Source organism: Antedon bifida, chromosome 2 (assembly GCF_963402885.1).
Source record: "Antedon bifida chromosome 2, ecAntBifi1.1, whole genome shotgun sequence".
NCBI lineage: Eukaryota > Metazoa > Echinodermata > Crinoidea > Comatulida > Antedonidae > Antedon > Antedon bifida.
The window spans coordinates 19,166,171-19,183,174 of NC_136227.1; the positions used below are offsets into that span (position 1 = coordinate 19,166,171).

The 17,004-nt window shown below is 33.0% G+C and overlaps 1 protein-coding gene across 1 annotated transcript; it reads left to right on the plus strand.

Annotated features, from left to right (window-relative positions):
* Positions 1-1,127: 1,127 nt before the first annotated feature.
* LOC144835180 (actin-related protein 2/3 complex subunit 3-B-like) lies at positions 1,128-12,326 on the plus strand. Its single transcript, XM_078690239.1, has 6 exons — positions 1,128-1,302; positions 7,190-7,280; positions 7,783-7,859; positions 10,849-10,917; positions 11,111-11,237; positions 11,875-12,326. The coding sequence occupies exons 1-6, from the start codon at positions 1,297-1,299 to the stop codon at positions 12,030-12,032; spliced, it is 528 nt and encodes a 175-aa protein (XP_078546365.1). The 5' UTR covers positions 1,128-1,296; the 3' UTR covers positions 12,033-12,326.
* The last annotated feature ends 4,678 nt before the right edge of the window (positions 12,327-17,004 follow it).

The following is a 17,004-nucleotide window of genomic DNA, read 5'->3' on the forward strand; positions in this document are numbered from 1 at the left end:
TAAAATTAAAGATTCTGCGATACTTGTAAGGAAGAGCCGGGGTGTTTGCAACATCTTTTTTGGAAATGCAAAAAAGTAATATCATTTTGGAAAGACGTCCAATTCTGGTTGAACAATAGAAATATGAAAATATAGTTTTTAATGCAAAAAGTATATTGGGTTTTCCAAAAGGTTCTGTAATAAATTTCATTATTTTGATAGGAAAATACTATATCTATAGATGTAAATGGAGAAATATAGCAGTCACACTAAAATATCTCCAAAATATGGAATATGGAATGGCAAATTACACAAAAAAAATGATAAAAATATGCACTTGAAGTGGTTACATATCGGACAGAATGTGTAGTTGAAAACAAATGTTAGGTAATTCTGATCGAAATCTGATCGCTTATATTTTTTATACATATTCACATTTGGGTATTGTGTAGGCCTATGTAATGTAGGTAGGCCCTATAGAAATTATGTAAGCTGTGTATAGGCCTAGGCCTATATGGTGTTTTTTTAAAACTGAAAACAAACTTATTAGGCCTAAAGATGTATTTAGCCTACCATGAAAAAACCATGAATAAAGATTTAGCCTATGCCGCTTTTTTAGCCTTCTTGTGTTTATATGTAGATAATCACCAAATTAGGCCTATCTTTATATATCTTTATTATCTCTTTATTTACCATAAATTGTTTAGGCCTACCAGTGTTAAATTACTTAGAACAATGAATTGTTAATTGCAGAATCAATTTGATTTTATTAATATTATCTTTATTTTGTGTGTGTGTTAGGCCTACTTACTAGTTTTCGAAGTACAGTAATAGGCCTAAATTGAATATAAAATTACGTTTTCTTTGTTATTTGATATAGGCCTATTATATCAACATTGTCAATATCAATACATTACGGATTCTTAAACACATTTAAAAACCCGATAAATACCCAAAAAAAAGAATATGAATTTGGCCTAAAGTGAGACGTTTCGGCCCACAAAAGTGGGATGTTTCGGCCCAAAAGTGGCCGAATCGTCTCAGGGCCGAATCGTCCCGGGTTCGATCGTCCTTGGTCCCGATCCGATCGTCTGAACAACCATAAAAAGAACGCGCGCAAACGCGGAAGTCAAGTGCAAGTAAAACAACACAGCTCAGGACGACGTACAGGTGACGAGAGAGGGTTGTGTGAATAACGTTTCCACTTCATTCATTTACAATATTACTTTCGTATTATTACATCGTATATTGAATTTATTGTTTGTTTTCAGTTTTATGATATACCTAGGCCTATTTTTACTTTAACTTTGCGATAAAATGCCGGTAAGTTGGCTGATGAAAATCACAACTTGAGTTATTTCAGTGGGGAAATTTAGGCTCCTCACATTTGTTTGACAGGAATGAAGGAGGAGGAAGTGCATTTATTTGACCGGGCCACTACTGCTTGCCTTGTGTGTAGGGGCCTAGGCCTAGAAACGATGATAATAAATTATAGCGGAGCCTTTAGCTAAGTTCACTTATTTCGGTTAGTTGGTAGACCTATATTTAAGACTTCTTAATTTAGGGCTCAATGAATAGCCTCTAATTAGGCCTAGCCTCTCTCTGAGTGAGTCTAGCCTAGGCTAGCTAGGCCTATAGGTGAGGCCTATTAATAGACTAACTAGGCTCCTAAATACCAAGACCTGTCAATTTAAAGTGTTAATTTAACGAAATATGATATATATATACTTCTAATAGCATTTCCAACAATAAAAACTCAATTTTAGCGTGATAGGGTAGATGTACCAATTTGCGGTTAGGTAATATTAAGGTCAAATCATTATTACGTTAAATGTGTTATAGTTGCAAGTGAATACAACAATTGTCAATTATTAATAATGTATATCCTTTATTAAAATACATAAAAAAATAAACAATGGCCACTTAATAATAATACCAAACAGCGGTAACTGTGCACCAGTTTGCGGTACCAAATTTGCGGTAATGCTTTTAATTGATACGCCGCTCGAGTTTGGTCATGTGACTGAGAATGTTCAACTTTTAAATGTAAACATGATTGTAGTGTTTAAAAGCATTTATAAAACACAAACAATTCATTTTTTTAATATTAATTCTTGTTTATTATGTTTAAAATTAATTGAAAATATGTTTACATTTACATATTTAATGTGACAACAATGAAAAAATATTAATTAAAAACCAACCTACCACTAATTGGATCAGGCCACATGGCTGGTCCAATTAGCGGGTTTTTCTTCTACATCCCATAATAGTAAGACAATCGTACAATGAACTAGTCCATGAGGTATTTTATTTATTGAGGTATTGTGAAATGTAGTTTGTAGGTATATCACGTCACCATGTGACTTGCCTACATGTAAGTGGAGGGTACCCCCTTTCTTCAGTTCGCGCTAAAGATGTGAAATTTTCCACATGGGGTCAAGAGGTCATTCATTGTTTTGATGGCTAGCGATGAAATAGCTTAGGGAATTATAAAATAAACAATTGTAACTTTGAAAGAATATATTAAAGGAACTACTAACATAAAAAATAAGTAATAGTTGTGAATAAATAATAAATTACATTAACTAATAAATGAATTACCCGCTAATTAGTACATCTACCCTAGACACCAAAAATGTTAAATAATCGACAAGCTTCGTGTTCGCAACACGAACTGAGTGGATGCATACATTGCGTCACAAATGTCCGTATTGCGTCAACTAGTATGACCTCCCAGTACCAAGAACTACCAAGACCTGTCAATTTAAAGTGTTAATTTAACGAAATATGATATAGGCCTATATTGACTTCTATTCTAATAGCAATTCCAACAATAAAACCCAATAAATGGGATGTTTCACAGGAAGTTACGTGCACATGCGCATTTAAAATTTCAAAATGCTTAATAATTAATCAACTTTTTACATGTTTTATGACATTTTGCGCATGTCAAAAATTCCCACACGCGCAAAATTATTTACGCATAAGGTGCGTACGGAGTATGAAAAACATGTTTTCCTAGTAATTTTGAAAACAATTTAGACCTTTTCCACTTTAAATAACGCCATACGAACACGTTGAATTAGACAATTCGCACGCGTTTCAAAAATCGTTACAAAATCGTCAAAAATAAGTCATAGTTTCTAAAGTAAACCGTGAACCGTTTATTTTTATTACAAAACCTAGAATCTAGATGAGTTGTAGATATCTGATCATGTATCACTAAGGCTAAACGGACATTGTGACATCATCGTATGGCCACTGGAATATAAAATATAGGATATTTGTCTCTTTCGTTATTGCTCATCACATTCAGTAGAGTGCAACTCGCTTATCCGTATTCCATTTTCCCCGAGATTTTAATATTGTCTAGGTCAATCAACTATCTTGCGCAAGAGTTAAAAATATTTAATTTTTATGACGTCATCATGTCTAAAAATGTAAATAACGTGGGTCACTTATTTTCATCTTTACAGTAAATTTCAATCTGTTATAGTTGTTGCTGAGATAATTTCCTTCCGAAATTGCTATCTTAGTGTTTCATTTTGATACTGTCACCATGTTAAAAATTGGAATAAATAGCGGGTCCCATAATTTCACCTATTCTAACCTATTCTACACTGTATGTGTACAGATTATACTGTATATACTATGTGACACAAAATAGACATAATTCAACAACATATCATATTCTTCAGTTCAGGTCATAATGCCATAATCTTTTTCTGTGTGCAAAATTTGAACGTAGGACGTGCATGTGGCGTTTGTCGTGCGTCAAAGTGATGAGTTGAAATCTAGTTCTTATTTCTTTCACAGAATGTTGTCGCACGTGTGTTTTTCTTACGTCATCATATTAAAAAATTAGAATAATGTGACCTACTTAATTTAGTCTATACAGTATTTCAATCTGTTATAGCTCCTCAGAATGAAAAGTGACCTGCATGATTAAAACTTATTATGGAAGCTGTTGAATTGTAGATATGAATTCCTATAAAAATTTAGTTTATCTGATGTCATAACGTCATCATGGCTAGTTGAATTCAAAAAGTCAGATTTTCATCTCTTTCGTAAAAATTCACTGCATTTAAAGCGTGCATCTTGCTTTTTCGTGTCTAAAATTCTTCAAATTTTCATTGATGTAATTATTTAGATGATTGTCTTCTAAAATTGCTATCTTTATATTACATTTTGAAAGATGTCATCAAGTTAAAAATTGGATTAAAAAATGGGTCTCGTTTCATCTTTGCTTCACTGTATATAACATATTCAGAGTATTCCGTAAATACTGTTATGCTTTATCACACAAAATAGGTACAATTCAACATTGTAAACATATTTAATTCATGTTATAGGATGGCATAATAATTGTCGGCGTTCATATAATGTATGTTGCGTTTGCGCGGTTTACCAAATCTAGTGTAAGTTTGTTTCTGTATGTGTTGTACTTTTTTTTATTTGAGGTAGTTGGATTGTTTCTATATTTGCTATAAAGTTTGTTTTTAGAAATTATTGATTTAGCTATTGCTTCCGTAATCCACATGGATTTAGTTTTCTTTGGAATAGAAAATTTTTTTGTTAATTAAATGTTTTAGAGTGCATAAAAAAAAACAATGAATTTTAAATTGGGAAACGTCAAAAATGTATCGACAGAAATAAAACGCCAATTCGTATCAGCGACGATCCATATTGAATACCTGATATACCAAAATAAAACATGATCGATTTTACCATATTGAACACAAGACTATCGGGCTGAAGGTATTCGGGACCACATTTTCTTGGCCCGATCATCCATGGTCCTGATTGTCTGACAACTGTTTCTACTGCTTTCTTCAAAAAGTAATATTTTCATACCAGTTTTCAAAATAAAATTAAAAATATATTTCTAACACGATCTAGAAATATATATTTTAAAAGCATCATTGTCATTTTTGTATGTACAGTATGTTGTTGAATTAAGAGAGAGTGTCAAGCGAGGAGATAGAGATGCGAGCTGTGAGTGTGACGTGTGGAAGTGTTACAAGTTGTGCAGGTAGTACTTGATGGAGGATCAGAGAGTCTTTTGTTTTTTTGTAATAAAATCGGGAATCAAGTAAAAGGCGGTCTATAGCCTAGAGTTAGTATAATATTTCTTGAACTAGATAACATTTTTTTCACACTGCCTTTACAGAAGCTGTTTGTTGTAGGATCCATTATGTCTGAAATTATCGTAATATTAGCGGTCCCACAAACTCTCTGTTGAAATATCAGAAAAACTTTTTCCAGGGCATTTGGACCCTGCCCCCCCCCCCCCCCAGCCAAATAGTTGATTGCTTCGCTCGCAAAGTGCTATTCAACAACCATACAGAACTACCGATTTTGAATTCTTTAATGTTGGCAGGTATACCATGTCTCTTACTGCAGCTCTCTATAGAACTTTACGTACCTATGTAGAAATCATATACTAGCAAAGGAGAGTCCAGGAGTAATAATTACAGTATGTTTGACAACCAGTAGGTGTAAAGAAAACAATTAAAAAATATTCAGAAAACTCATTATATTCACTGTAATGGAAAAGTTAAACAAAAAATGACTGGAAATGCCTGTTTTGACCTTTGACCAAAAATTTGGATTATCTCAATATCTCATCAACGACTGGCCATAGAGATTTCAAAGTTGTCCCAAATTATTCAAAATTTTCGACTTTCTATTTACTCTAATGAAAGAAAAATACCAAAAACCTTGTATTTTGACCTTTGAACTATTGACATAGGCATATTTTGATTTTATATCCTGGTGATCGATAGGAGTATATAAATGAAATTGGTGTCAAAATACTCAGAAAACCCAATTTTGATTCACTCTAATCTTAAGCCGATTTTCCAATAGGCGAATTTGTTCGCGCGAATCGAAAGCGTCATGCTATGCGCATGCATATTAAAGTTTCTGTCTGTCATACTCCCTTCTTTGGCAAATTCTAGTTCCTTTGATTTTTCACTTCAGTGAAACTTACTAGTTTGAATTGTTTCTACTTTTTGCGAAGCGAAATATTGCGCAACCAATCAGAGCTCAGGAAATGAGCTATGACGCTTTTGTGAGCACTCATCCGAATTGAAAAGCTCAGCAACCATGCGAGGAACATGAACGTCGCAGCTATTCGCTCATGTAGTGGAAAGAGAGTAGGCGATTTTTTTCTCTTCGAAACGTTGGATTCAAAGAGAAAAAAATCTACAAATAGTTTTATTTGTCCATTAGGACATTTTTTTCTGAGCTATTTGGGACATATTTTACCTCGCATAGCCATGGCCTCATATCTATACTGATGAATGGTATGATTCATCCATCATGACATTTTTCTGATCTATTTGGGACAACTTAAATTACTTCTCATTACAATGTAGTGATTAAAGTCAAAGGTTAAAAAAAAACACTTTTTGTAGGCCTACACCATTTCTATAAAAGTAAATACAAACATGGGTGTTTTGGAATTTGACACCAAATTTGCTTATGTAGTCATCTCAATCACCAAGATTTCTAATTTCTAGTCAATTTTACTGTACTTGTGTAACCTATGATTGTATAGTGGTAGAATCAATCACAAAGAGTTTTGACATACAGCTATAAATGCAATATATTTATTGGATAAATAACACAACAGGCTCTCTATCCTCAACACCCACTACAAATCTCACCCTGAGCGCCCTCTATAGAGCGACGTTCACTTACATTTTATACTCTCTTCAAAATAGAAGGTTTCTAAAGGTTGTTGGTATTTTTCTTTCATTAGAGTGAATAAAATATTGGGCATTCTGAATAATTCATCTTTAGCATATTTATTTCTACTGTACCTCAAAGTCTAAATCTCCAGGACTTATTTGTTTATTTTGTAACATTGTGGGCGGTCCATATGCTTGTCAGCATGAGGAATGAAACGATTGATCTGACCACTAATACGAATCATTTTGCTATTTTATTCATGATGGAATGGACTAACATTTTCATAACTGTACACAGTCCATTAATTATTATCACTATAATTATTAACCAGTAATGTATAATGGTATTCATCATGTTTTAAGTACTAAGAAAAAAGGCAAAATTTTATTCTATTGTAATTTTGGACAATTTTAATAATAGCGTTATTAATTAAAAAGAAAAGTTTTAATACTGACAGTGTTAAGCTACATTCACATATGTATAATATATATTAATTGTTATTTTACTACAGGCTTATCATTCATCACTAGCTTCTGAGAGGGATATTTGTAAGATGGCTTTGTTGCCATTGAGAACAAAATTCAAAGGCCCAGCAGCAAGCGGTATGTATTTACAAGACAATCATTCAGTTTATTTCATTTTACTTCAGATTATTGTGCACAGACATACTCATTTCTTCATCATCTGCTGTGAGTGTTGGGTTGAATTCTTGGCTACAATCCCAGGGTCCTGAGTTAATATCCTAGATGATATCTAGATTAAAATCTGCCTGAATTTTTTCTTGCATCAAACCCAGACATGAGAGCTTGTTGTGTGTTTGTCCTGTGATGATTGTCTATTGTTAGAGTAGTGAAATTTGCTAATTTACAATCTTTGGCAATACAATTATATTGGCAATACAAATCTGCCTGGATTTTTTCTTGCATCAAACCCAGACCTCATAGACAGACTTGAGAGCTGGTTTTGTGTTTGTCCTGTGATGATTGCCTATTGTTAGAGTAGTGAAATTTGCTAATTTTCAATCTTTGGCAATATACAAACTTAGTGGTAACTTAACAGATAAGCTTTAAGACGAAATAAATTTTTGTCCAATTTTGTCAACAGCCCCAGGACCAGATGTCATTGATGAAGCTTTGCAATATTTTAAAGCAAATGTTTTCTTTAAAGAATATGAAATAAAAGTAAGTAAAACTATGTATTTAAACAATATAACACTTTAATAATATATAATAAACATTTTATACCACATTATATAATGAATACATTATATAATTAATTATATTTTGCTTAAAATACTATTGTTTATGAGTTAATGGAGAGAATAATTATATAAAGATATTATAATTATTCTCCCTATTCAGTATACAAAATATTAATTTGTATAAAATCAGATAGCAAGGATATACTGTAGGTATTATGTATGTTATAATAATATATTTTGTGGACTATTGCGCCAGCCACCGAGCAGGAAGCACGGAATTGACTGACGTGTTTCTAGCTAGTTTAGAAAAGATAAAATCAAGACACGTGTGTATACTCGATAGCCAAGAGAGCATTCTTTATTATTCTCTGTCAAAGGTTATACAATATTCATGAGAGCAATACTTGTCATTCTCCCTTGGTAATTCAAAAGTTACAGAAATTTGTTATTATTCATATTTACACAAAAATTACTAATTGACAAAATATCAATAAGATACACTTCGTTCCATATAACAACTTTCTTACTTCTATTAGTATCATAAGCTTCATTTTCATTTAAACCTTTATCTAAACCATATCCTGACACTCTTCATAGTCTTTTCCTTTCCTCTAATTCTACTAGATTTCCTCAATAGTGCTGGAGTCCTTACATCAACTTTAGGAATATATCCTTATTTTACAGTATTATTTTCTGGAATTTCATTCTCTAATAATTTTTCTAACAATTCTTACATACAGTATTATCATTGTTATCATTTTCCCTATCTTTACCTTCAGCAATTCTAGATCTTATTTGATCTGTATGTTTAGTCCTAATATGTGATCCAACTTTTACAACATATCTGAAAGGACCTCTTTTTTCTGATATAACTCCTGGAGCCCATGCCTACCCTATCCAGCCAGTGTTAGTGATTGATTGTTAATATCACAAATTAATACCATGGTGAACACAATTTAATATTTACTAGTTTATTAAACAGTAAAATAAAATTACCTATATAGATAGTAGGTATAGTACTGTAGGTATGGTCCAAATCTGTTTAAAACGTTTTAGCCACTTCGAGTTGCCGCTATGTACCTAAACAATAGTATAACATTAATAATTATTATAACAATTTAATAAAACTTTTAAAATTGTATTTTTGAATCGGTAAGAACAACATTGGACAATTTCTTAAATGAATGAAAATGTCGCCCCTGTATCAACCTCAAATTTACAACCTGTGTCCATTTAGTTTGAGTTCAACCCTTACTGGAGCCACAATCTATTCGCTTGACAGTACTTGAGCTTGATCAGCTTCTTCTTCCTCTTCCAGCACAACTTGGTTGTCGCGATTTCTTGGATTTTGCATTGTGCAATATGTCCCTTTTTGTTGCATTTGTGGCATTCTTTATCTTTTAACCATTGTTTATCTTTGAACCAACAATCATTTGGTTTATGATTTCTTCTGCAACATCTATAACATGGTGAATGTTTATTCTTACTACTACTAGTCCAATGCTTATTACCACTCGAACAACTTCTTCTAGGTTGACTTAAATGTTGCTGAACAGCATAAACGCTCTGAGGCTGTGTTTTACGACTGCTACCGCTAGCAGAAGACATTGTTTCAGACTGTTTCTGCACAAGCTCAAATGAATTTGCAATGCTTACAGAACTATCTAGAGTTAAGCCATTTCCTTTTTGTAGCAATAATTTGCTTATCTGATTGGCAAACATCTATCAATTGATCTCTAATAATAATATTGTTATCTTTTTCTGTTTCTAAATCACAGATCGAGTCTTACCTTTGGGAAACGAAATAAGATTTTTTTTATTATCCGTATTGTTTGTTCAATTTTATTTCTTAGTGTATAGATTATACACATGATAAAACACATTATAATGAAATCTAGATAAAAAGTAACTTATGTCTTATTATGTAACAAATGTGGTTTATGACATTATACGCAGAGGGACCTTGGATCGGATTGTGATACCGGCTATTGTATTTGCGTTAGCAGATCCTATCATACATTATTTATTTATTCAGGTTTATATAGTAAAAATCTTTTAAAATTCAATTATATTTATTTAAATCAACTAGAGGGTGAGCTCGGTTGGTCGGAATGATAATGACTCGGGTAAAAAGGTTTTAGAAGGACGTTCTCCTTGTACGTTTTCTGTCGGTTATTGAAAATGCTTGACATTCGTAAAACTAAACCTATTCTGTTTCACAGTGTCTTAGATGATTAATAAAATGTTAAAGTATAGTGTTTATTGTTTGGTAAGGCCCTTATAGGGCGGAGGTGGGGAGGCGGAGTTCATTTGAGGGAGGTGCTTATTCGAGGGATATGTTTAATTTTTTAGTTTTAATATAATATGGTAACATAATCAAATCAAATCTTCTAATAGATATGAAAAGTGGTAAAAAAGAAATGGTTGGTAAATTATAGATAACAGTGCGATGAATTCTACTATAAATAGTATAATTGTGTTATTATAAATATAATACAATATTGTGTGTATAAATGTGGATGGGCGTTTATTAGATAGTTGGGTTGGGGCTGTTATTATTCAAAGTGATGTTTTATTGGGGAGGCATTTATTCAAATAAATACCATCCTAATAATTAATACATTATTTAATTTAAACATCTTTTGAAACTAACTTCTGCGACAGAGTGGGCCGTTTCGTCCCAAGAAGAAAGACGTTTTTGACGGCTTGCAACATGGGTGAAATCAGAAATTTTGTTGTATAATATCTTCCTAAGATAGAAATATGGAACAATATCGTAGTAGTGAAAGCTAATGTTATCAAATTTACATTTCGCAGTACATCTGAGATAGATCAGGTAGGTATCCAAGGCAGAGATTTGTCCCGAAGTTTTTCCATTGTGCTCGCCTATGTCAGAATTAACCATAATTTATATATAGATGCATATAACCTATAACTCAATCTAGTCATATTTTTTTTTTTTTTTTCAGAGTTCATCGGACAGAGTACTGATCTATATTACATTGTATGTAACAGAATGTTTAAAGAAATTACAAAAAGTGAGTGTGGTTCAATAGATTAGTATACATTTCATTCTAGATAATTTACACTACAAAGTACAAACTGTAAACTGGTGTATAATGTCAATGAACCATGCTCAATTACCAGGCTTGCCAAAATTCATTTCCTCTGGTTTTCAAAAGAATCTATAATGTGAGATCATGAATTTAGTATGCAAACATGCTTTTACAGTGTTCGTCAAAAAATACAGCAATGAAAGAGATGCACACACTTGGATTGGAAAATTTTGATATTCCTGGTGAACCAAATTTTCCACTAAATGCACTTTACCAAAAACCTTCTGGCAGAGAAGAGCAAGGTATGTTGTGATTTAGATAAAATACTAAACTAGTCGAGAATTCACTTTTCTTCCAGATAATCAACCTCGTAGTCGTACTAAACGTTATAACAAGCTTTCATTCCATAAGAGGCAGTTTCTGACTTCCATGTCACACCAAACCGCGTCAATATTTCAAAAGCTTCCTAACAAGATAGGCACAGGTTCAAGGCTCTCCTTGACTATTTTTCTGGTGGTAGAACAAGGTGCCTAGTGTACACATGTGGCTCATCATGTGAACTTTAAAAGTTCTAACCCAGTACATTTTTTAGTAGGGGGTTACCCTGATTTACTCTTCCATCTTAACCCTGTTGTTCATGGTAGGTGCTGCACTGCGGCTACCATGTGTCCGTAGAGGACGCAATCCGAATTGCTTCAATTTGAGAATGAATATTAACATAAAAAACGTTCACTGGGTTTAAATGTACAGTAAATGTATCAAAATATTTTTTAAAAAGCACTACATTAGGAAATAATGATTATGATATAATTTAAGGATGGTCAGCTGTATTAAATTATCACAAGAAACAAAAATATGAAAAGATTTAGTGACATTTTGCATTTGTGAATGTAGTGGAGCTCTATTTTAATGTGAAGTTGTTCTATTGTTTTATTACAGATACTCTACGACAATACATTCAACAAATTCGTCAAGAAACTGGTCTGCGTGTTATTGAAAAGGTGTTTGATCCTGCTACAGACAAACCAAGCAAGTGGTGGATGTGCTTTGCTAAGAAAAAGTTTATGGACAAAAGTCTTTCGGCTCCTGGTTTTTAATCCACACACCTATACACTACACAATACAATCATTTTTTGGAGAAAAACATGAAATTCTCCCTAAAATAATCGTTTCCAATTCTTGTAGTTATTTAAGGGGAACTAAAACTTTAGTTGGTGGGTCTGATTTGAATAAAAGGCTGATAATGGCCAGACTCTAAGATGCATTATTACTTTTATTGTTAAAAAATTTAGAATATACTCATCTATAATAACTTTTGATTTTATGAACTCTTTATTAACAATTATAATATTAACAGAATAATTAAGTAGATTAAAATACAATATACCGTACTGAATGTATTACAAATATTATGGTCTTATAGAATCAATTGCTAAAAAACTATGTTTTTATAAGTTGTTTTGTGACTGTGCAATTTGGTAATAGTCACTCTCATACTGTACATTTAAAAGTAACACATCCAAATGGCAACTTCAAGTCAATGTCTGTGAGACGGTTATTTGAACCAGTACCAGTGTACCTAAATTACAAAATAAAAGGGAAAAAAAAACCATAGAAAAAAGAAGCAAACAAAAAATGTGAAAATACCAAAATGGAATGTTGGTTTACAAACTCATTATTCTGTGGGAAAAAACCGCTTGTACAAAAAATAATAAAAAAAAAAATAATTAGATTATGTGAGGGTGAATTTTCTGTCTATAATATTGCAAGACAAAAGTAGCCTATAGCTGGCCCAGATAATGCCATTGGTCTGACCATTCCAATTGAGCTAAGAAATAATTTATTTTGGAATCTCTGGTCCATAGAAAGTAAAATTATGTATAAATTAATAAAACAAAAAACTGTACGAATTTCTACTACTCATCTCAGGATGGCATCCCACCTGGAGAGCATCTTTTACTTATATAAGACGTCAAAAATCGTTGAAACTAAAACATTTTCACTGCACTTAAGTCTACACATCAGGCCATATATCGATTTTCTTAATAATTCATAAAAAGAAGGAATTCTACATTCCGTTAACCCATGTAAGTAGCATACCTAAAGAGATCGCAAGTTCCCTTGATTATAGTTGCACCATAATGTAGCACAATACATATTTACACAATATGTTTTAAATAAAACACATTTCAGAAAGTTGGCTCTGATAAACAAAGATATGTATTGCCGCTTTATATCTGACTCATTACCTAGATCCAAGGAGATAAAATGACCAAGATATGTGGTTGAATCAACATATTCTAAGCTTTTGCCATTAATGGTAATTGTAGGTTTCAATTGAATCCTACGTGACTTAGGGCAGATTATCATACAAGATGATAGGTCTAGGAGAACTACCACCCAGAAACTACCACCCGGACAATCGGCCTTCTAGGACAGCTACCCTCTTAGGACAACTAAATTAAAATATTCTACCGGTCTTATATCGACGTATGTACCTAAGATTTGTAGTCTATTTTGTAATGAGGTAGCGATATTTATTTTTTAAGAACTTCTCGGACAAACAATGAAAATGATTTCCTCAATGTTTCATAATAGGAAGGCTTTTTTATGAACCTTTCAAACGAGAGAGAGAAATTTATTTTCAAATCGTCTAATGTAATCAATTTTAATTCAATTTAAAAAAAATCCTACACTATTAAATTAGGATTTTTAAAAATCTTTTTAGTAAAATTAGGAGGTTCTTTGCTGTAGAATACGAATTGGAATAAAATAAAATGATTATAAATGTTTAAGTTAGACATAAACACAACATGGATATAATTATTCTTTAGGTTCTAAAAACGTTTATTGTCCCATTTTCTCAGGAGTTGGGAGAAAATGTAAAAAAAAAATCAATTCAAGTTCTTCTATGAAGTAGTAACAGCCAAACCAATATTCCATATTACTGGACGTATACGTATAATGTCATTAAACAGCATGACATAAGCTCTTACGGTCTTTGGAAAAGAAAAGAGAGAACAAAATCAGGCCAATTTTATCGATATTAAGGGGATGACAACATTTTTTTTTAAATATGATTTTCGATTGACTGGTGCAGCTAGGTAACTGCACGTTCCTAGGTTTCTATACGTCATCTTCATGTCACGAAAGAATAACTAAGCCAACCCCTTTATTTTCCAAGATTGGAATACGTTTTAAGATAATTTTGAGCGTTATTGATTCTCGTTTAATGTCAAATAACTGCTGATGAATATGCATATTGAAAGATTCAAAAGCTTTCATTTAAGATTAATCTCTCTGATCCCTATGTTTTGAAGTTCAGTAAGTTTTACTGTACCATAGGAACTTCTCCTTCTGTCGAAACTTGATCCGGGCGACCCCTTGATGACCCGCCGACGGCAGATCATGATGTAGCCCGAGAGCTATAGCTTGTAGCTCCTTGGGCAACACAAGAAGTTGTCCTGTACCCTCTGCTTAATGAACAGGATACCTGCTTCCGTGAGATGCAGGCGTATATTAAAACCAACAGTTGATTTCACCCATTCCAAAAGAAAATCCACAGAATGCAATGTACCTTCTGAAAAGGTAAAGGATGACTACACAGAGGAACCAACAGAGGCAAGTAAAAGTAATGAAATAGATTTCACACGGAAACTAATCAAATCAATAAACAGCAGAAGATTTCCCCATATTTTAAGTTTCCAGTACACAAAATATCGAGAGAAAATTTAGATTGTTCAGTCAGTAGTGTTTGGTGGCAGCGCTGGAGATAAACAGTTGGTTCTTGGAGGGTTCCCATTCTGCAACCAGTCGGTCCAGAACAGGTGCCAAGTCAGGATCACTCGTCTGATGTTGCCTTAGCTCATCCAGTGAGTAATCCCAACACTCGACTACCTTCCGTCCACCGCTATCCCCCTGTTAAAAAGAAAACTGAATTGTACCGTTAGTAGCCGTCTGTGATACCTCTATACTTACAGTACCTGTCCACCAGGGTTCCAAGGAACATCGTCCCTTTGTAGATTGAATACCCTCCGGGACGTGGTCCAAGGCTACCCGATGAACGTGGGCTATGGGCACAATGTCATCTACTTCATCCTGGAACGCTGACCATCTTGCATGTGCTCGTTGATAGTGCGTGGTCAGCGGGAGAAAGAATCGGCGTTGCCATGATGTTGCCTCGTCTTCAATCATGAGGTGAACAATGTAAACTGTAGAGGCCCCATCTTCGAACCTGGCATAGATGTCCCCCTCCCTGCCAGAGTAAAGGACAGGGTGGACACCACAGGTGGTGCCGGATGTAGACTTTTGAAAACCTTATCGGATATTATCAGGTCGTCTCGAGTTGACATTGTCCTATGCTTTACAAAAGTGTTCCAAGCCTGAAACAAATTTAATCAAATTCCAAAACATTTTAACAAAAATTTCAGGGGGAAATTATATTTAAGGATGAGTCATTCGCAATGTTTATCATAACATAAACAAAATTCAGTTATATCATTTCACGCTTTACACGTAAAGATATATTGTCCCCCTAAAAAATAATTAAAAAAAATTTTTTTTTTTTTGAATATGCCATTTTAATATCACACAATAGTTATTCACTATGACCAAAAACTTGAACAAAAAAAAAACATTTTCCACCAAAAAATGTAATTTAAAGCAAAATATACCTAAATTGTCTGGAAGACAATGGTTTTTGGTTGAAATTAACCATTTCTTTTGTCTTTTTATAAGTGAAATAATTATTTTTGATGATTTTTTTTCTACAGAAGTGAATAACTTTATTAATATAAAACTGTGAAATTGCCTATTCAAAATCTGATTTTATTAATCTTTATTTTTTCATGTTTTTGGGGGACAATACATCTTTAAATAATGCATACGCAATCACTATATAAAGTCTCAAATTATAAATGAATATAAATGATATTACAACAGTGTAATAATATTGCACAACAATTATTTTATCAAGTCAATGAGTTAAGCAATAAATACCAACCTTTTATTTATGAAAACATTGATCATCCCATAGAGATATTATCTCAATGGTCATCCATATATTTAGATGCACATGGAGAAGGTTAACTGTATTAGTATTACTATTAACAGTTATTATTTCATTGTTGTTGACATATTTTCTAGCCAAAGGCTTGTTATGGTCTACTTCTACTACAGTAGGCTATACAGTAGGCCTACATCTGAAATAAAGAAAGTGAGTGAGTCAGTGTATTGTATAGCCGTGAAATCTAGCATATGTTTATAGGAGCTGTAAACAGCCTAGCTAGGCCTACAACATACCATCTTATAACCTTCCTAATAAGTACTGTAGTTATCCTTTGCATAGTATTATGATAAACTAGTTAAACTCGAAGACCTAAGCTTATATAAAAGCTGTATTTACAATATCAACAAGGCCAACAGCCATAAGTCGCGTGCTAAAACGCATAGTGATACCAGACCGACCGACATAGTGAACTATAGAGTCGCGTCCATGCGACTAAAAAGATGAGCCTTTGTCTCACCACCACCATCAACACCAAGCAACTGACAACAGTTTAAAAGGTATCAAAATGAAACTAACCAATGACAAGCTTGTATCTTATGAAATGTGATGTTGCATGAAAGGTCATTTTGATTCAACACAACTGGTAGGCTATACTATGTATGTAGAACATTTGTATTCAAACAAATATAATATTTGCCAATATGTAAAATACCCAAATAACCAATAAACCAATAATCAAGTTACATCATACATTTATGGGGTGTCACGAAACCTAAGATCACGAAAGCTAAGATCCCCTAAGACCTAAGATCACGAAACCTAAGACCCAAGACTACAAATTCTAAGATATACGACAGCTTAAAAACAATATAGTACATGACAACTGTGACATATGTTTGAAAAAATTGCAACAGAATTTCTGTTTGCATATTATGTTTTGGTAAGGTTCCTATATGAACATACTAAAAGTCTAAAAAAATCCAGATAGGGGAAGTAGGTTTTTTAAACAAAATGACCACCAACTACGAAAATGTCTAAAAACTGACCAAAAAACATAAATG